At 46.6% G+C, this 20,184-nt stretch overlaps 1 protein-coding gene across 2 annotated transcripts in view; it reads right to left on the reverse strand.

The window, feature by feature from the left end:
• The window catches only part of ASB2 (ankyrin repeat and SOCS box containing 2), a 32,752-nt gene extending 14,046 nt beyond the window's left edge, over window positions 1-18,706 (reverse strand). Inside the window, exons 1-6 of one of the 2 annotated variants that reach the window (XM_063332676.1) lie at window positions 18,388-18,705; window positions 12,061-12,346; window positions 10,393-10,497; window positions 5,352-5,518; window positions 4,559-4,714; window positions 2,314-2,559 (exon numbers count right to left, since the gene is read on the reverse strand). In XM_063332676.1, the coding sequence (XP_063188746.1) occupies window positions 2,314-2,559; window positions 4,559-4,714; window positions 5,352-5,518; window positions 10,393-10,497; window positions 12,061-12,305 (919 nt within the window). In that variant the 5' untranslated portion in view covers window positions 12,306-12,346; window positions 18,388-18,705. Of the gene's footprint in view, window positions 1-2,313; window positions 2,560-4,558; window positions 4,715-5,351; window positions 5,519-10,392; window positions 10,498-12,060; window positions 12,347-18,387 lie in introns of both variants that reach the window. The other variant, XM_063332677.1, reaches the window with a different exon arrangement.
• Window positions 18,707-20,184: the final 1,478 nt, after the last annotated feature.

A 20,184-nucleotide genomic window follows, 5' to 3' on the forward strand; every position in this document is an offset into this window, starting at 1 on the left:
AAATATTTATTGCACCTTGAATACAGTGTCCCATTTTGGGCCCCTCACTACAAGAAAGACATTGAGGGGCTGGAGTGTGTCCAAAGAAGAGCAATGAAGCTGGTGAGGAGTCTAGAGCACAAGTCCTGTGAGAAGCAGCTGAGGGAACTGGGGTTGTTTAGCTTGGAGAAAAGGAGGCTGAGGGGAGACCTTATTGCTCTCTACAACTACCTGAAAGCAAGGTGGGGGTCGGTGTCTTCTTCCAAGTAACAAGTGGTAAGATGAGATGAAATGGCTTCAAGTTGTGTCAGGGGAGGTTTAGTGGATATTAGGAAAAATTTCTTCACTGAAAGCGTTCTCAAGCATTGGAAAAGGCTCCTCAGGGAAGTGGTTGAATCACCACTCCTGGAGATATTTAAAAGACGGGTAGACATGGTGCTTAGGGACATGGTTTAGTGGTGGACTTGGAAGTGTTAGGTTTATGGTTGGACTTGATGATCTTAAGGGTCTTTTCCAACCTATATGATTCTATGGTCCTATGATTCTGTGATTCTATTGATATTTATACATATTATTTATAATCTATATATTCACACTGTAAGTACATTTATACTATTTATACTATGTTTTAATTTTTAGTACATATCCAGGCTAAAATAGGACCCTATAACATGATATCTGCAGAGTACCAAGCAACAACTCTAATCAACATTTATTTGGTTGTGCCTTAGTCAATGAATATTTCATTTCAAAGCTCAACACCTGAGGCCGTATCTCTTCATTTCATGAGGGTTGAAGTTAGGCTCCAAATGGTAAGTTTTTCCAACAAAAAAAGGATAAATATTACTAATGAGCTACTAGATTATTTTGGAGCATTTTTTCTTGAAGTCTAGTGTCTTCTTGGCTTAATAAACAACACGCAAGAATAAACTGACACCTAATACTTGGCCAAAACCTATTCAGAACCTGGTGTTGTCTGTGCTGGGTATTTAAGGCCTGAAAACCTGGGTTTCGACTGTAATGTACTGCACCATGGTGTCCTCAGAAAGGCTGCTCTATGTGTATTCTAAATGGGAATGACAGTTCACTGGAGTTTTGCTTCTAAACTGCAATAAAGAAGCCGATCAGTCACCCGTTTGATCATGAAAACTCCCTGCCAAAGAGAACATTTCCCTGTGCTCTCACCCCAAGCCGAAACATCTGTGTTGTGTTTGGCCCTTTGAAGATGTTGTAGCTGGAAACATCAGGAGAATTGTAGTGACAACACATAACACAGGACTATGTTCCTAATGAAAAAGAAATGAAAAAGAAACCCTTTTTATGATGAACTTTGCTCATGCAGTGATATCATTGCTGGAACTCTCAGAGGAGTTTTTCAGGGCTTGAAACAATTGGACAGTTTTATTGGATTTTCTCCTGTGTATTTTTCTCAAAATTGAACTTTAAGGAAATCCTAATATCTATCTAGGTTGAAACACAAATCACATTCTGGCTTAGTTTCTAAAATTGTAGGCAGTATGATGGACTAACTGCTCATATAAAACTGACTTGACAATGCTGGCTGGACAGCAGAACACATTTTTTTCATTCCCCAACTCTCATATTTTTCTTAGCCATACTAACTGCTTCAGAAGTTTTTCTTATCTTCATCACTGTTTGGCTCTTGTTTCAGAAGTGCAGGACCCAGTTCTTACCTACATTGAAGATAGTAGCCGATAGTGGAAATAAAATATGCCTCAGAATAAATAGTAAAGTATGTTGTGCTTATTGTAAAGCTGTTTTACATGAGTGGAGCACTAAAAGGTGGGTTTAGTATAAACTAGAATCAAATTTGCTCAGTTTATATGTTTGAATATATCCACATGAGGAGAGTAGGTTGTCTTCTGCTTCGTGTAAATCTGTTAACTATACAATAGTACTTTATCTATTTTTGGCAGGGTTAATTAGTGGAGGAGAGCTAACCTTGCCCATCACTGCACTGAGCAGATGGGGTTGGCTAATGTTCAGCTTCTGCCATCTATTGCCACCTACAGTTGTCTTCTATGACTGATTGGATTTTAGGCTACATGTGTGCAGCAATACGGATTTTGAAAGCTGTCAGGCAATGCAAGTAGAGAGCACCACATTCAATGTGAGTAGAGAGCACCATATTACTTCCCAAAGTAAGTGAGCATGAGTGAAAGCTGAAGAAGCATGTGTGTCTGGAGCAACAGGGTTCCAGCACCTCTGCAGGCTAGGCCTTGTCTCCAGAGGCAGAAAAACTGAGCCAGGGGAGAAATAATGGGAACTTTGGAATAGTAAGAATGAAATGAGTAAAGCACATTCTGTACTCACCACATTTTGCCAGGTACCTCAAAGCTTCCAACTGCCCACTTTCAGCCGCCACAAATAAAGAAGTGATCCCATAGGCGTTTGCAGACTCAATCTTGGCACCCCCTTTCACAAGGATATCAATAATCTCCAGGTCATTTCGGGAGACAGCCTCGTGGAGAGCCGTCCACCCTCGATTGCAACGATGGTTTGTGTCAGCGTTGTACTGTACCAGGAGCCTTGCGGCCTCTGCATTCTTGCGCTCACAGGCTGTTTTGGGAAAAAAGCGAAGTGATTAGGACAAGCTTTTGAAAGATTCTGGGTGTTGTGGTACCCATTTCATGTAGCATAAGGTAACATAATACAATTAGGCCATAGTGAGTAAGATCAAAGATCCACCTAGGTCAATATGAGGGCCAAGGCTGCTGCCAAATGACATTGTCTGGGGCTTGCAAAGGATGTGGCAAAGGATGTGGCAAAGGATGTGACGCCAATCGTCAAGCGTGACCTGGGGGAGGCTAAGTATCACGTGTGGGACTGAGGGGAATCCAGCCCAGCACATTTGTACCAACCGGACACCACAGTGACACAGGGAGGTGACAAGGTGCGGGAGGTAATTTATGAAGAACAAACATATTACAGAAATCACGTGACCTGCACACATTTTTTCAAAATTCTGTGCAAAAACTGACTCTGTATCTCACTGCCTTGGACTGCTGATAAAGCTGTATATAGACAAGAAAATAAAAAAAAAGCCCAAGCAAACAGTCTCCCAAAAAGGATGCTTAGCAAACAATAATGGTGTGAGTCAGTAGCTCTCTCTCGGCTGGCAACAATTTATATCATTCAGGACCATCCTGAACTAAAGTTATTTTCTTGATAATTAATAGTGTTTTGTTGGGGTTTATTCTACCAATTTGCTCCATTGCTTTTTGAATCCCAAATCATGAGGCTTCCTACACATCTGTACTGTGGGACCCCAAACCAATGGTACCTAGAATAAGCAGCCACATTTACAAACCCCAACTAGCACTTGTTTTGCAATGTGCAGAGAGGCCAGCACATTCCATAGCAATTGATTTTTTTCTTCTTTGAAATAGTAGTGTCGTCTTTTCACAGACCTCCTGTCTTTTGGTTTGATTCTTCCCTTGGGACATCGCCATAGCTTCTGCTCCCATACATAGGTGTAATTTATGTGTACAGAAAGCAACTATCTGATTAGACACTGCTGTAATTACCTATGCATAGCTCTGCAGAGTTTAATTTGCTTCCATACTGGGGATAAGTAATTTGTTATGCTAATTATTTGATTATTTTTCTTGCTGGAGGATAGACCAGAAGATTTTTGCATCGATACTAGCACATTCTTAACAGGTTTTCTCTGGCTAAAGGGTTCTTTCATTTTATTGGTATTATTGTTGCTATTATTATTACTATGAGTAATACTACTGCTACTACTACCGCTACTACTGTGTGTTTAATGCGCAGCTGAACAGCTTTCCCTTTGTTGACTATAAGCCAGAATTTTAAAACTAAAGCATTTTAAACTGAGCAGCTCTAGTGCCAAACATGCAAAGTTGGAGGCAAGATTACTGTCGAAACCAGCAATATATACTTTTTAATATTTTAGAGCACTAAAAATAATCATGACAACACCAGTCAATAAAAGTGAGAGGGACACGAAGGTGTGAGAGATCAGCTCCTTCTCGGAATCTTTGTGAAATCATGAATGTAATGCTAAAGTAAGTGTTCTCTCTGACCAGCAGCAAAGTTGTATGTAGATGTTAAATACTTTATCTTCCTTACTGAATTGTTTATAACTTTATGCTTCTCCCATAGCACACAGCCTGGCCTGGCCCACACAGTATATGAATCACTGGCACGTCTACAATTACTATATTCCCACATCTTAGTTAGGTCCTGCTGTCTAGAAAAGCATATATATTCCTGTATTACCCGGCTTGCCCTAAATTTGGGACATTGTGTGGACACCCTGTGCTGAAAGGGCCCCTGCTAAGCATCACCCCAACACCACCCTTAGCATCACATCCCACCCTGCAGGGCAGACACTAATCCCAGCTCTGACGTGGATGAGAAGAGAGGCTGTAGCATGGCAGGTCAGGCATAGGAGATAGAAGGGAGAAGGAAGGGAGGAAGAAAACAGGAGGTAATTGCTGAGTTTCAGCCCCGCGCCACAAGCGATCCTTCAGCTCTCCCTTGGTGCTGCCAGAAGGTGCTGCTCAGCATCCCTGGAAACACAGCCTCTCACCTTTGTAGAGCGGCGTTTCTCTGGCCTTGTTGGAGATGTCAGGCTCGGCCCCAGCCTGCAGCAGGGTGAGCAGGCAGTCCAGGTTGCCCCGGCTGGTGGCCAGGTAGAGAGCTGTCTCCTCGTTGAGTGTGCGCTGGTCGATTGTGCCAGGGTACGCTGTGAAGAAACGGTGAGCCCAGAGTCATTATGGCACCTAGTGCACAGCACCATCACCTGTCAAAATCCTTGGAGTTTGAGTTTTTGTTGTTTATTCCTTCTTTTCTTTCACTTGACCATGAACAAGGTTAAGAATATACTATAAAGCCCATGTAACTCAGATTAAGTATCTAAACTAGTCACTGGCTCACATTAAAATGTTCAGCTCTGGCCACTAGTGATGCAGAAAGCTGTTGAGTAGCAGTTTGAAAACAGCCTACAGTAGTTAACCACCTTCAATCACCAGCAAAGAGGTGCTGGGCTGGATCTCCAGCTAGTGGGAAGAGGGGTAATTGCTGATATTAGCAGCCCAGCGGCTCGCAACAGCCGAGAGCTCAGCTACAAGGCTTTAGGGTAAGAAATCCAGGGCTTGGCAAGATCTGTCCAGAGATCATTTTCTCCTGAAGATCCTAACTTTTAGAGGCTTCAGTCTGCAAACCTATTCTCAAAGAGGAGGTGAAATTAATATACACTCTGAGAGGTTGAAAAAAAGCTTCACACGCAATCCCAGGCAAGGATTGGGCTGCTGCTAATTCTGCTTTTTAGTTTATTCGTGGTGTTCTCCTTTTTGTAATGAATTACTTTTAACTTCACTGACCTTTTTGCAACAGGCTCAGGCAACCTGCTTGGCCATAGTATGCAGCTTCATGGAGGGGTATCCAGCCGTCCTTATTAGGTTGAGAAAGGTTTTTTCCTGATTTCATCATGTTACATACCGCTTTCTCATCTCCATCCTTGATCGCTGCCACTACAGGGTCAAGTTCTCTTTAAAACAAGATAAAAATCTGATTACTGCTTCCTTCATTACTGATAAACTTTTTTCAGCAACTATATCATTTGTCCAAAATAGTGAACCCCTACAGCCTATATAATATTTGTGGCCCTAAGGTGTCTTGTTACAGGGCCTGCAGAGGTAAAATTTGTCTGCTCTAATTTGGCCATTTACAGCAGAATAATCACTGGCTGGAGGTGCTGATCTCTTTCCTTGGAATGTAAGGAAAGTGTAGGTGTGACATCTCTGACATAAACATTTGTATTTTAGATATCTGGAGCTGGGGGAGACTAGCTCTACCCGTGCTCTGTACACTGCCATGAGCGCCCATGGCTGTGGTAACTACATCACTCCCCCATGTGGTGAGGTGTTTCCATATGAGACCTCTTAAACAAGATCAGCTTTGAAGAGGATTGCCCCTCTTCATCCCTGAAGAAAATTTTAACTTTGATTTGCAGGTGGCTTAGCCCTAAAGCAGAAATTCTCCCTAAATCTTGTCCTTGTGTTTTAAAGATACTTCCTATTTTTCTTACGCAAACCTGTTTTCAGAAGTTAGCTGGACCAGTTATGAAGAAGGGAGAGCTCTGGTTAGATCATGTGGACATTACAGTCTTGGTCTCAGCTCTCCAGCCAGGGAGGAATAAAAAAATAATCCACCCACCAAAATGAAATTTTGAGCTTCCCTTCATAACCATGCCCTAGAGCCACCCAGCTGCTATTTCAGCATTGAGCACTCAAGTTTTCAGAAATGATAACTGCTTTGGACTTTATAGACCTTCAAAAGCTTTCAAGAAGAGGATCACTGTGAAAGTCTACAAAAAACATGAAGTGTGCTCCATGGCAGCCAGAAGTGAGACACAATGAGCAGCCTACAAGGGAGCTTTGCTCTGATCAGCCTTCCCTTTGCCAACCAGGCATTCCCCACAGCCTAGGCAGCAACCCATTTTTCTGAGCTCTGTAAGAGCAATTGCAGAGCAGGGCTGACAGGGCACATCAGTCCTTCTTGCAGAGCAACAGCAGAGTTGCTGTGGGGCTCCCGGTTCTGCTGGAGTCACAGCACTGCCTGGCCATCACCCTACCACTGCTCAGCAGTGCCTGCAGTGGGGCCTGGGGTTCCTCTGTTCCAGCAGGGAATGGGATGCTCAGAGGAGACCTTCTCGCTCTCTACAACTACCTGAGAGGAGGTTGTAGCCAGGCAGGGGTCGGTCTCTTCTCCCAAGTAACAGGCGACAGGACAAGAGGAAATGGCCTCAAGTTCTGCCAGGGGAGGTTTAGACTGGATATTAGGAAAAATTTCTTCACTGAAAGGGTTGTCAAACACTGCAACAGGCTGCCCAGGGAAGTGGTTGAATCACCATCCCTGGAGGCATTTAAAAGGCATGTAGATGTGGTACTTTAGGGACATGGTTTAGTGGTGGACTTGGCTGGACTTGATCTTAAAGGTCCCTCCCAACCTAGACAATTCTATGATTCCAGTGCTAGCGCTTGGTCCTGCTGTGGCAGAGCTGTGCTGAGAGAAGGCAGCCACCAAACAGCTAAGCTCCAGGACAGCAAATGCAGCAAAGGAAGAAGCATTTTCCCGGTTCTAATGGGGAATCGCAAAACATGGATGTGGGCTATATTTTCAGAGCGAGAGAACAAAAAGGTGTTGAAAACATAGGAGAGTTTGTGGTTTGAACTAACTCTAAAGAGAAAATCTTGCAGCCTTGAAGGCAGAGAGACTGGGGAGGGAGGTGCATGCTCAGAGAGACTATTAGCATCACCAGGGCAGGAGTACAGCGTGTGATGAAGGTCATGCGGGACAGTGATGATGGGAACAACCAGAAACTCTGCTCATAACAGAAGGTCTAAAATGCCACAACAGAGTGAGATCAGAGACAGAAAAATATGGGCAGTTCAACACAGGAGTCTTCAAAAAGCAGATCATTGCTACGACCTCTGCATTTAGTGCAGGTTACAGGGGCAGCACTGGATTCATTGCTTTGCAGGGGCTGGAGAGACCAACAGTGTGAAACTCACACAAGCGTCATTAATTTCAGCTTGCCCAGACATACACAATCTGGGCAATAAATACTGATATTAGCACTGAAAGAAAATTCAGCAAGCTGATTCTCTGAGGATAAACTCTCAGGGCCTGGAGTGGAAGCAGCTGAACACAACAGGTGTACCAAGGAATGGGAAGAGACACCATTTCCCACATGAGAAAGTAGTTAGTGCCACCCGCTCCTTCTCTATAGGTGTAAGCAGTGATCTCAAGACAGCAGGGTCACAAAAATAGCAACACTGGAATTGGGGAAGATATGGGACATGAAGCCAGGCGTTTTGCCTGGGGAGATAACAGCTAGAGCGGGCAGCTGCCTTCCTGGCCACAGCCCACCCAGGAGGAACCGACTGACCTTCTGATAAGTGCTGGGCTGAAGTCCCAGGGACGCTGCTGTATCTCCATGCTGTTCAGAGTACCCTTGGGACTAAACTTAAAATTGCTAGCTTTATATAGATAATAGATTTTTATATAGGCGTTTGGAATTGAGCATTTTGTTGAAGTCAGTTAGCAGCAACAATTGGCGTGTTTGGCCGGGAGAGGAGGAGGAGGAGGTGGGGGATCTTGGTCTTGGAAAGCCTCTGGCAGAAGGCTGCTGGAGCCATCTGTTGTTCCCCGCTAAGGTTCATGTTACACACACAGGGCTGATCACTGCGACCTCCGGATTTGGGCACATGATAGAGTTACCAGCACTTAATGAGTTACTGCACACCAGGTGGGCCACGGCAGGAGGCTGTGCCTGGGGCTGGCACACGGCAAATACAAGGTGGATCACCTTAGGTGAGGCCTCCGGGAAAGCAGAGGGTACCTCAGATCTGTGGTAGGGTTAAAAATGTGTGAAGAATCAGTTACTATTCTGCCTAAGCCCTCAGATGTTGAATGAAGCAAACTTCTGTCAGGCTCCTTGACCTTAAATGATTCCTGAGTAAAATGAGGGGGCTTGCTGGACCAGGCTGTAGATGCTTTAGCCAAGCAAATTCCAGATCAGAACAGAAAGTTTAACGAATCTCCACGTGAAATCCTTGTTTTCTGCCTGGCTCATAGTTGGCTGTTATAAAATAACAACACATTCTGCTGCTTGTATTCTGCCAGATGCAGAAAAAATGAGTATTAGAACTATGGAGGAAGCCTGAAAATGTGATGAAATCTTAACCTTATAGACAAATCAGAAGAATTATTGCATTTCAGAGGCCAGCAGCCAAGATAATAAATAGTCATTGCTGATGAGATGTATGGTGGGGTCAGTTCTGAGAGCTGCAGAAGAGGTTCAGTGGAGCACAGAAAGGTTCAGGAAGCTCCTTTTCCTGGCAGCCTGGTGAGATGCAGGCAGAAAGAAAGAACAACTTCTCCCCGGGTGAAGCCAACTATCATCCCTGCCTGGCTCTGAGACCAGGGCTATAAGGCAGTCATGCCATCATGTTCTCCTGTGGCTTCACAGCCATGTTTTTTGCTCTCACCTGGCAGCAGAGGAGCCTTATCCCAGCCTTCTTGTGGGCTGAACTCTATTGAGCTACTGATGCAGAAGAAAGGCTTGTCCTCCAGTCATCGCACCCAGAGCAGGAGAGTGGCATGCAAGGTGTGCAGAGCACTTAATAAGAGGATGCGATTTCAGTGTGGCCAAGGGGAGATGGCAGCTGGCAGAGGTGAGGGAGGCTTCACGTGTCAGCAGAAAAGAGGTTTTCACAAAGTCGGGGGGGGGGGGGGGCAGCGTCAGTGGAGAGCCAGGGAACGAGCCTGGATCAGGCAGGGTGAGGTGGGGCAGATTGTAGAGCTGGGTGAGGGATGAAAGGAAAAAGAGTGGTGGAGGGGTAGTCACTGCAACCATGCATCCAGGGAGGGACTTGTGAGATGGATAAAACAAAGTGGATTTCAACTGGGTAGATAAAAAAGGCAGGGAAGGGTTTTCTGCAGGACCCAGAGAAATGCTCCGACTTTCCTCTCCTCATCTGGTAGCTAAAGGCAGGTGCGTGCATCTACTCAGCCCCTCAGAGAGCTGTAATAAACCCGTCATGTCCCACACTCTTCCACTACACACGGGCACCGGGCAGAGCTGGGGCCACCCCTTTGCCCGTCTGCTTTCCTCATCCATGACTCTGTTCACCTAAGCTTATTGACGGCCTCTGCCAACAGCAAAACGTGGCCAGGAGGATCAAAGTCAATCAAGCTGGTTTCCTCCCTGGGCAGGGCTCAAGCTGTGGCACGGCTCCCCAGCAGCCCTCCTCAGCGCGGCAGGACGGCGCAGGTATTGCTGGGAACAGGCATGGCATTTTGGGAGCATTTATAAAATATTTACTTTGAAGGACTGGACTTTCTCACCCCTTTTTTTATACTGCAATAAAATGTTTGTTTTCCCCACTCTTCCCCACTGCTGAACCGTGAACTTAATACCAATGGAGTTACTATCAGCACCTGCCTGCCTCATCTACTGTGTTGATACAGGAGTCAGCCTGTATAAATAAACCACAGGCATCGCTTCCCTGCTGTCCTTGTCACCTCAGAGCTACCGAATGACCCAGAGACCCCAGGACACATTCGCTGGAGAGGAATGAAGAGGGAGGAGAGAACAAGGGACGTTGGAGGTGGGTCACCCACAAGAGCCTGGTCCTGGCCCATGGGAGGTGGGAAGGCAGAGTAGGGAGGCAGCGAGGGTGCAGTGCAGGTACCAGCAAGACCCCTCTAAGCAGGTCATGACCTCCTCCAGGTGAACACCACCATTTCCCCCCACCAGACACCATCGCTGCCTAGAAGAGCTGGCTCCGGGGGGGCAGAGTGGGTAGCGAGGCTTGTTTTGACCGCGGGGGGAAAGCAGGAGAGGGAGGCACTTACATGGGCTGGGATGTGCTGAAGAGGCTGCCGTCGTACCTTCGCCTGACCCCCCAGGCTGCCCCTGAGCTGGACGGCTGAGCACGGCCTCTCGGCTGGGCTGCCAATCTGGAGTGGCGATGACATGAATGAAATAAGGAGAAATACTCCGAATAGGAGAAACAGGTCATGTTGAGGCAGAAACAGAGACGCGCATCCACGGAGACGGAGCGAGAAAGCCTGCTGGTCAGGGCTTTGAATAAAAGCAGATGGCCACGGCTTGCTCGGCACTGGATTCAGCTGCTCGCTCGGCTCGAGATTATTTTTGGCCCTCTGAGGAAGCGTCAGGGGATTCAAATGACCATATAAGACAACAGTGAGGTTAACCCTACCCCCGCCGCACAGGAAGCGGGCACGAGGCGAGGTGACATTCATCACCTCCAAAGTGCCACGCAAGCAGGTTGGCGGTGGTGGCGGGGGCGGAGGAGGACCCAGGGCCCCCCGGTGCCAGCTCTGTTTCCAGCCCAGCTCTCCCCCAGTGGCAGAAGAGTTCAGCAACGCTACAGATCTGGAGCTACAAGAATTTTTTCCTGCAGTGGGAGGTCAAAAGCTGCTGGGCTGAGGCAAAGGCAGGGCAGGCTAATGCACAGAACTGCAGATGCTGCCAAAATAGCAGGTGCCAAAGGACCCCCAAGGAGAACAGGAGCAAAGGGGCAGGGAAGCCCTTGTTCTCCCCATATTGGGTCCCCGCAGCAGAGCAGACAGTACAAGTAATGAGACCAAGAAGCAGCAACCTTCAGTGGGAGCAGGACTGTCTGCATCCCGATTCTGCAGCTATCAAACATGCTTACTGCTCCTCAAGCTGTCCCCAGTTTCCCAGCCTTGGAAACCAGACAGTCACAGGTGGTGAGGAGTTAGAGGAGAGTAGCGTTTTGAGATAGAAGGAGGAACAAAACTTCAGTTACTCCCAGCTTATTAAAAAAAAGTTTAAAATTATATTTTTCCTTGGTTTGGGGGTGACTTTGTAACCCCTTCCCTCCCCCCGCTTAAGAAATCTGCCTTTTAGAAAACGAAAGGAGAACAATGTCTGGGTTTGAAACTGTCAGCAGGTCTCTGTAACCCACAGCCCAGCACTACAGGGGAAGGGGATGCCGCCACGCTTTGGTATCCGGATCCGCTCCTGGCTGCAAGCGGTGTGCTTGAGGTCAGGCACAGTTATCTGAGGTTATTTCAGTTATCTGAAATAACTACATCCTTTAGAGACTGCAGCATCTAAAAGGTAGCCAGCTCACACTGTTTTATATGCCTGTTTTTGGCCTCTCTCCTGTGTTTTCCCGTAACAAATGCTGCATTCCCTCTCAGGTGAAACTTAAGCTCAGCATACAGTGTGCCCCAGTGGGGGAAAGGAGCCGCTGGCTTCGGCAGGGCTCCTGTCGTTCAGGAGAGCTTGTAGCAGTGCCCCTTTTCTTATTTTATTTGTTCCTCAAAACAGTCAACATCAAGGAATTTCTCATTTTGACGTGAGGGCGTAAATTGTTGACCTCATCGCATTTATGGCAGACTCCGGCTTTCAAGCTAATGACAGACTCGCAGAGCAGCCGCCCAGTAAAGCTAATTAGAAAGCACGTGTTTAGACGAGGGAATTGTTTTCGTTTTGCAGGGACGGCACGGCTCAGGCGGCTGCTCACTCACCTTTGCCATGGGTAGATGCGGTAGGGCGGGTTGTGGCTGCTGGCGTGGCTGGGGACGGCCACCTCGCCGGGACCCGCCACCATCGACTTCTGGTGGCTCTGGGCAGCTGGCTGACCCGCAGGGTCTTCTTCCAAGCTCTGCTGGATGGCCATCTTTATAAGCTCGTCTTCACTCAAGCTGCTGTACAGGCTGTATTCCTCACAGCCTATCGTTTGTCTTTGAGTATTTGCTGCCGTTGTAGCCATTTTTTTTTATTTCCTTTTTTTTTTTTTTTTTTTTTGCTTTCCTGTAAAAGGAAAATGTGATCATCAAAATCTGGAAAATGAAAGAAAGACACTCAACTACTATCTTGTGCTTTTGTTCAGCTCTGATTAGACCGACCAGAAAACCCTTCAGAAATGCTTCACCGGGGAGAGAACATTATATAAACTTAATGAACTTTATGTCACCTAGAAGTAACTGATTTAGCTGGTGTTTGAAAGAGGGAAGGGAGCTGCTGCAAGCAAGGCAGGTTTTTATCTACTTATTCTGCTTACCACTGTTCAAGAAAAAAATAGGTAAAGGAAATCCAGCTAAGATTAAAGAGATACAGCTTTCAAATGAATTTAGGAGAACACCAATGGACATCTCCTTTTTTTGGGTGGTTTTTTTTTGGATTTTAATTCTTGCTCTAATTGCAGAAAATTAAGGGAAGAGGTTTGCCTGTCTGTTTGCTGGTTTTCTGCAAGGGCAAGTTCTCCACCACAAAGTGTAAAGAGATTTCGTAGAGCAATTTTTTCCACCATTATCTGGATATCTCTCAAGCAACATGCAAAGCTATTCTCTGAAACGTCTTTCTTTGTTTCACTCATCTAGGAGAGCAAAAAGACACCACTCAGTTTCACTTCTGATTTTTGGTTTTCACAGAACAATGTTCAAGGTCATGAGCTTTAAGACTTATGGTCAGACTCTCTTCTAAAAACTGGTGGTTGATAGCTGGAAATGAGAGAACGGGGAAACATCACACTCAGCAATCACAGAATGACTGTGAACCATCACTGCAGCATGGACTCAAGAAAGGCAAAGACAATCCAAAATTCTGAGGTATTTCCAGCAGTGAGAGGGAAGTACTAATGCCATGAATAGTTTGATGCTCTAGCAGGATCTCATCCGGATGCCAGAGAGCACTCTGGCCACTGGTGTTCAAGTGCCAAGGGCTTATTTCATGGGGGAAGATGAAAAACTTTGCCTCTTTTAAGAAGATGACAGCCAAGGGGGCATAGGTTTGCTTTTTATAAGCAGGCAGCAAGAACTGTGTAAAATCATGGAGAACATTGGGATGAGGAGCAATGGCTACAGGCTGCCCGTGGACAGCCTGTGGACAGGCATCAAGCAGAAAGGTACTGTGGAAGCATGTCCCCCAGGCACAGAGAGGTGGGGGGGCTGGCTGAGTGCACCTGTGGGGTAGCCAGCAAAGCCCAACCTGGGGGCTGTCACTCCCTGCCCCAGTGATGCCACAGCAGGGCTGGTCTCCAGCTCCCCACAGCCCTGCTGGGCCATGGGCCAAGCCGGGCCACCTGGCAGAGCCACACACATGAGGCTGGCACAGCCAGCCCAGCCTCCCGCTGCTCAGAACCTGCCTCCCACCACGCTGGGCACCACTGGATGCAAAGCCTTCAGCTCTTCCACCTCGCCGAGTGCCTGGGGCAGCCTGGCTGCCCAGGGACAGGCACCCCCATCAGTGGCAGCAGGGTCCAGCATGCCACGAGCCTCATGCCAGGAGATTGCCCTGCTCTAGAAGTCCTCGCTGCTGCGTGCTCGGCCAAGAGATGGTCCTGACCTGGAGGAAATGGTAGCTCACCAAATCATAGAATCATAGAATCTTTATGGTTGGAAAGGAACTTTGAGATCATCGAGTCCAACCATACAAATGGCAATAGAGCTGTATCTATGCATGTCAGGATGCTTATGTTTGTTTCTTTAACCATAATTTTTAAAAAAAGAAACTAATACAGAGTTTAAATAAACTGAAAGAGCTTGAATCAAGCCATAAGCAACTTAAAATCTTGGATTTAAGCGTTTCACTTCAGAAATGGTGATATATCCCACATCAACAGCCACCTCAGACTCCAAGCACACCCCAGAAGAAGTGGGAAGAGTTCAGGGTAAAGGGAAGCCCAGCAGGTTTCAGATTGACATTATGACTTGCAACAATAAAGGATGTGTTTAACAGCCTTGAAAACTGCCAAAATAAAACCTTCTGTTGCTGTAAATAATGCAACCCGGTTTTGTTGGGTTTTCTGTTTTAATTTTCAGCCAGATCTCTCCTGGCTGCTATTGGATACCTTCTCCAGCGAGAGCTGGTGTGCCTCAGCTCTGCTATGACCCTCGCTGTCCCAAGGAACAAAGCCCAGGCATCAAGTCGCTGATGGGTCCCATATGGAGCTGCTCCATAGGCATAGCCCTGTGCCCCAGCCGTGCTGGTACCTGTCCTTGCTTGCTCTCCAGCCCGTCCCTGGCCAAGAACCATGACATAGCTTTGTTTCTGCTGCTGCTTGGCTTGCTCAGCTCCTGGCATGCTGGGCAGCACTTTCATTGTCCGTCAGCCTACGTACTCACTCAGTAACCGGCGCGCTGTGGATGCTTGAAATCCACGGGCTGGAGTCAGAGGGCTTGTCTGCAGCATCCAACTCTGCAATGCCTAAATGTAGGGACCTGGCCCCGGAGGTGACTCAGAGACCAAAACTAAGTTAATGGAGAGGGCAGGATCTGATCATAAGCTCTTAATAGAGGTGATGCACAACGACTCTTGGGAGGAGGCAAGAATGGAGACATAAGTGCTCCTTTGTGAGAACAACCTGTGCCAGCGGAGCGTGGGGCACAGACCCCTCCTCTGTATCCTCCCCAGCCCCACCTGACAGCACAGCAGGCAGCAGGTCCAGCCTCATCGTGCTTCTGAGCTGGGTGTTGGAGTCCCTTCATGGGCAGTCGAGGCTTTAAGGAATGTCCAGGAGACCGCTGCCAATGGGACTCTGCACTCCGGCACAGAGAGGCTCACTGATTTAGGTGCCTCACTAAATTTCCAATGGATCTAGGTATAAAGGCCATTTCCGGACATCTTCACCTCCCTCCTTCTTTTGTTTCACACCTCCTTGAGGCACAGGGAGGGGAAAGGAAGATTTTGAGTTCGGCAATCACTCCTATTTCACCCTCTTATTCTTTGTATGGGTTAACTGGGTCCCACCCACTCTCAGAGAAAAGGGAGAACCTCCCCTGCATGTTGGTGATCCTCACTAATCTAAATATTATGACAGGAGTCCCACAGAGTGCAGAAACAACAGTGCTGGCTGCAGCTCCCACCACTGACTCATCCTGCGGGAAGAAACATCATGGGGCTCAAAATAGAGAAAGCTTTCATTTCTGCTCATCTAACGGGCACGACCCCAATGAAGGTGTGAGGGTCACATCCCAGGGCTGCAAGAGCTTTTGGGTCAGTCCTGATAGCCAAGGACAGCCTTGGCTCTCCTGGCTCCTGGCAGAGACGGTTCCAGTTGGGCTTCAAGCCGTTCTCGCTTCCCTCCACCCATCTCCCCTACCTCGGACTGACCTGTGTGGTGTGTCTGAGTTTGGCAGAAGGTATGATGCGTGTGTCCTCCATACAGCTCCCTGTGTGATGGCTCTGAGCAGAGACAAGCCACCACCCTCCCCTTCCACCTGGAGATGCTTTTGTTTGAAGCTGCAGAGCCACAGTGCTCTGTGAAAAGCCCCAGTGAGCCGGCTGAGCTGCAGTAATGGCCAAGCTCATCGCCCCAGCTGGAACACAGGTGGATTAAATTTAACCTTCTTTGGCTGCAGCTGAGCTTGGTGGCATTGCCTGGCACTGCTGTGGCCACCCAGACCCACCCTGGCTCAGCTGAGAGAGCAGGGCTAAGGTAGTGCATCTGTGGCCAGTGCCAAAATACCACAACCTTATGAAAGGCCACTAGACTAATGCGCCATAAGCTACGAGCTTCTGTAATGAAGGTGTGAAAAAAAATCAGTCTGGGTTGCTCGATATGGTTGAATCAGTTTGAATAAGTAAGATCCGGCCAAAGTGGTCTTTCTAAACACAGCTTGAACCTATTTGCTTGCTCTAAGCCTCCTTACTGTAGGTATAAATTATTTGAATTGGATTTATAAGCTGAGTGCTGGGTTTACTGTTCTCCAGGTTTTGGGGGGAGGCTTTAAATGTTTGGCTGCGCCCTGTGTTTCTCTGGCAGCCCAAGAGCCCACCTCACAGGCAGGGAGGACACAGCATTGCATGTGCTCTAAATATCTAAATATCACAGCATGTGATATTTAAAGACGCGGGTATAGTGCCCTTATTATTCCTTACAGATCACTTTGCCTTCAGGTCTGAATGGCTTCATTAGTGATCTCTCTTGGCAGAGACACGTCTTAGGATACCGCTGCCATTTCATAGCTCAGTCTGACAGGATCCTCTGGATCTAAATTTACCATCATTTCCACACAGGGCCTGATTCTTAATTTTGCCATCCCTATTCCAGCGCGAGTTTGTTTATTTAGATGCAGTGGCCGGGTCTATGCCATGCAGAGGTGCCTTAGCTGCGTCCAGGGACCAGAAGGTAAGGTCAGAAATGAAATGCTTGTGGCAGGGCCAGGCGTTGGCAGATGCTCTGCCCTGCGTTGAGGAGCAGCTGTACCTGGCAGATCTTCGAAACCAAAGGTACTACTCACCAGTGTGACTTAGTTACCACTCACACTATGGCAAAAGCCACAGACAAACGCAATTAGGTTGCTATTATATTTAGACTGCAAGCTCTGTCAACATACAGTGTTTGGGAGAATGGGCCTCTGATCCCTGATGCAACATAAATAAACAACGAGGATTACAGCTGGCTTTGAGCGTGCAGAACCGCGCTATTCAATACCATTAGCATCTGAAACAACTGGTCCCCATTGATAGCACTTCCTTAAAGAAAAGCTTAGCAAGGCTGCCTGTCCTCCTTCAATAGATCCCAGGCAGCAGAATTAGCAGAATTACTTATTGCTGTCAGAGGAGGGTGGCAGGTGAGTGACAAGGTCATTAAGGGAGCAGAGCCAAGGACTTTGCCTGCCTTTGCACGGAGTTTACCCCAGTCAGCTTGTAACTCAATCCAGGACCTCGGTATTTATGGCTCAGGGTGCGACAAACCACATTTCTAAAAACAAAAACAAGTCTTTGGAGGCTGCAAAAGAGGGAGGAGAGGAGACCCTTGCTCGTTTTGCTTTTTGCAGGGAATGGTTGAGCCCCAGCTTGTGCAGACACGCGTTTGCCTTTCCGTGTGTTTGCCTTTTTACTTCTGAGAGCAGCAGGAGCACACGCTGGGGGAAGGCAAGCGCAGCTGGAAGCCTTCACAGTAAACCCAGCCTCCACTTCTTTACCTCTCACTGCGGCACCTTTCAGGCCAGACCCTCTGCTGGCAACGGCAACCAGACCAATTTGCAGCACTTCCAGTTCTCATACTCACATTTTTTGCTGTGTTTTAGGTCAGTTTCCAGATAACTGTTTGCAGTTCTCAAAGGATATTATATTGGATAACTACTGCTGGGAAGCAAATGGCTTTAGAAAAACAGAAAGATTTTGGTGCCCATCAGATCTGCCGGAGCTGGGACGTTAGGAGAATGACACCTCGTGCTGCCCAGCTGCGGCAGCAGGCAGATCTATTTTGTCATGACAGTTTATGCAAACCCCTCCAGTTCTAGCCCAGCGCCGAAGGAGCAAAGCCAGACTTCCCAAAAGAATCCTCCAGGCAAACAAATCTCCTTGTCCAGCCCCAGCTGTCAAAACAGGTCTGGCATGTGTTATGATGCCATCAAATTGTGATTCTGTGTAAACTCTTTACTGGAAATGCATACACCTGCAAGTTTTTGTTTCTTTTCAGAGAGCATTAATTCACACTGCATTCAGTGCAACATTAGCTTCATGTCATACCACCTGGAAATTTATAAATGAACGAAATCGTTTGCTGATGCCATTTCTCTTCCTTCACACTCTGACTTCCACACTACATTGTACGTTAGCATGCCATTACAACAGTGACAATTATTTCTGAGCAAGCTATTCCAGGGACAAAGATAAAATCGTCACCTGCAAGTAAAAAAAAAATAAGGAAAAGGCAGACCTACAGTTCTGCTTAACACCAGCGAGTGTTTTATGGCTTATTTGAAAAAAAACCCAAAAGCAAACCACGAAACTCCCAAGATTGCGTTAGGGTATTAGGTTATAGGAATAAATATTTGCATAGACAAAGCAAACTGACAGATTGAAAACGCTAAATAAGTTCAAAACATGCATATTTGCATTACCTTTTTTGTTCTGAAATAAAAGGGTAATAGTACTGCTGAAATGGGTTATCTCCTTGATTAAGTCTTAATTCAGAAAATCCTCGCTGGCATTCATCTCCCTGCTTTGCCTGGATGTTTCGATCAACTGCAGGACAGCTTTGAAACACTCTCGCTTTGAAGCCTGGAGTTTATTTCTGGATCACCCCATGATCAGCGAATACAAGCCAAAATATAAGTTGTTCTGAATCTCAGATTTCCTGTTTGAAGATGCACGGCAGAAACTTTTATCCATCCTAAAGTTCTTCTTTGTTGCATTGTCTGAAGAACTTCATTTCATCAAGCATCCTGTAGCTAAATGACACAAAGTTGACCCTTCTATTACATCATTATTTATTGTCCCTGACAAGAAGACCATATATGGACATGTTTCTGGAACCTAAAGAGAGAAAAAAAAATTGCCGTATAATTTTGAAGTAAAATATGTTGTCCTGGAGAGTTTTATTTACTTGGGGGGAAAGGAGCTCAATTTACTTTTCTTTTAGCTGCTGCTTGTTAAACGAAACAGACAAATATTATGTGGGTATTTATTGATGTTTTAGAGCGGTTCGTATATTTTTAAGGCTGCAAGTTTGAGACTTTGGGATTCCAAAAGATGACAAAAGCAGCTGTGAACCTGTTCCAAGCAGTATTTGTAGGAGCTTACTACTGGAAAAGAACTGCTTTCGTACCACAAAAATGTGAACGACAGACCCTCTCTCAGACTCCTCAAAGCCATTAATGTGAAATGGTAGCCATCTTCGCACATCTGGCAGAGGGCAAGCTGGCCAAGGGAGAGATAGCACTGATCCGGGGATGAGCTAGAAGAAAACAATCAATCAGGCACATACAGGAGAATTGTCACTGTTGGACTAGCTGGAACATGGGAATAATACTCCCTTTGGGAAGGTTTCTATGTATTTGTCCAGCTAATACGATGAATGAAGGAAAACAGTATAATACAGAGTAAAATGATGCCTGTGCTTTTTCCTTCAGCTCCTGCTTCACTGATTCCCGTGGCAAAACATTGCATATAAAGAGAATAAAGCCTGGATTGCTTTATTCTGGATCTGGTTTCCTTTCCGAGTACCTTGTCAAGCCCCAGGCTGGCTGTACTCACCCTGTCAGTGCATAAACACCCCCTGGCTAAAGCTTAACAAGAGCAATCTTGAAGGGAATCAATTCAGCAAGACCATATCATCAAATAATAGCTGATCCCTTTCAACTCACCTGCTTTGCTTTTAGGGTCTTCCAGGACCAGCATCATTCCCTCTCCATGCCTGCTCCTCAATCTGCCTTGCTCCGGCGTGACAGGATGGCCAGTACACGACATGTCCACCTTCTCTGCTGCTCGCAAAACCATCTGCCCCTCATAACTAGTTCTAGGGCTGTTGTTTTTTCCAAAGTTAAGGACATTCAGAAGCTACTGTGGCAGGCGAAGGAGCCCTGGATGTTGTCTCCAAGCGGATATGAATCTCTTATGCCCTTGAAAATGTAACAGCCAACCCTCCGTGACTTTTAAACAACACCCAAAACTTTTTTTCCTGATATTACTTTAAGATTGTAACCAGCCTTGGCTTAAAACCAAGAGTGAATGCCTCCCCCATTTAACACTTCTGTTTGCCTTTTGGCGGTCTCACTGGATCCACACCCTTGGCACTCTTGTGTCCGGCTTGATGTCCCACTGAACTCAAGGGAAAATGTCGATATTGTGATGCAGATTTATGTTTGGCAGAGGCAAGGGTGCCTATGTCTTCCAGGATGGACTGCTTGGTTATAGAA

The sequence above is a fragment of the Chroicocephalus ridibundus genome, chromosome 4 (assembly GCF_963924245.1).
Source record: "Chroicocephalus ridibundus chromosome 4, bChrRid1.1, whole genome shotgun sequence".
Taxonomy (NCBI): Eukaryota; Metazoa; Chordata; class Aves; order Charadriiformes; family Laridae; genus Chroicocephalus; species Chroicocephalus ridibundus.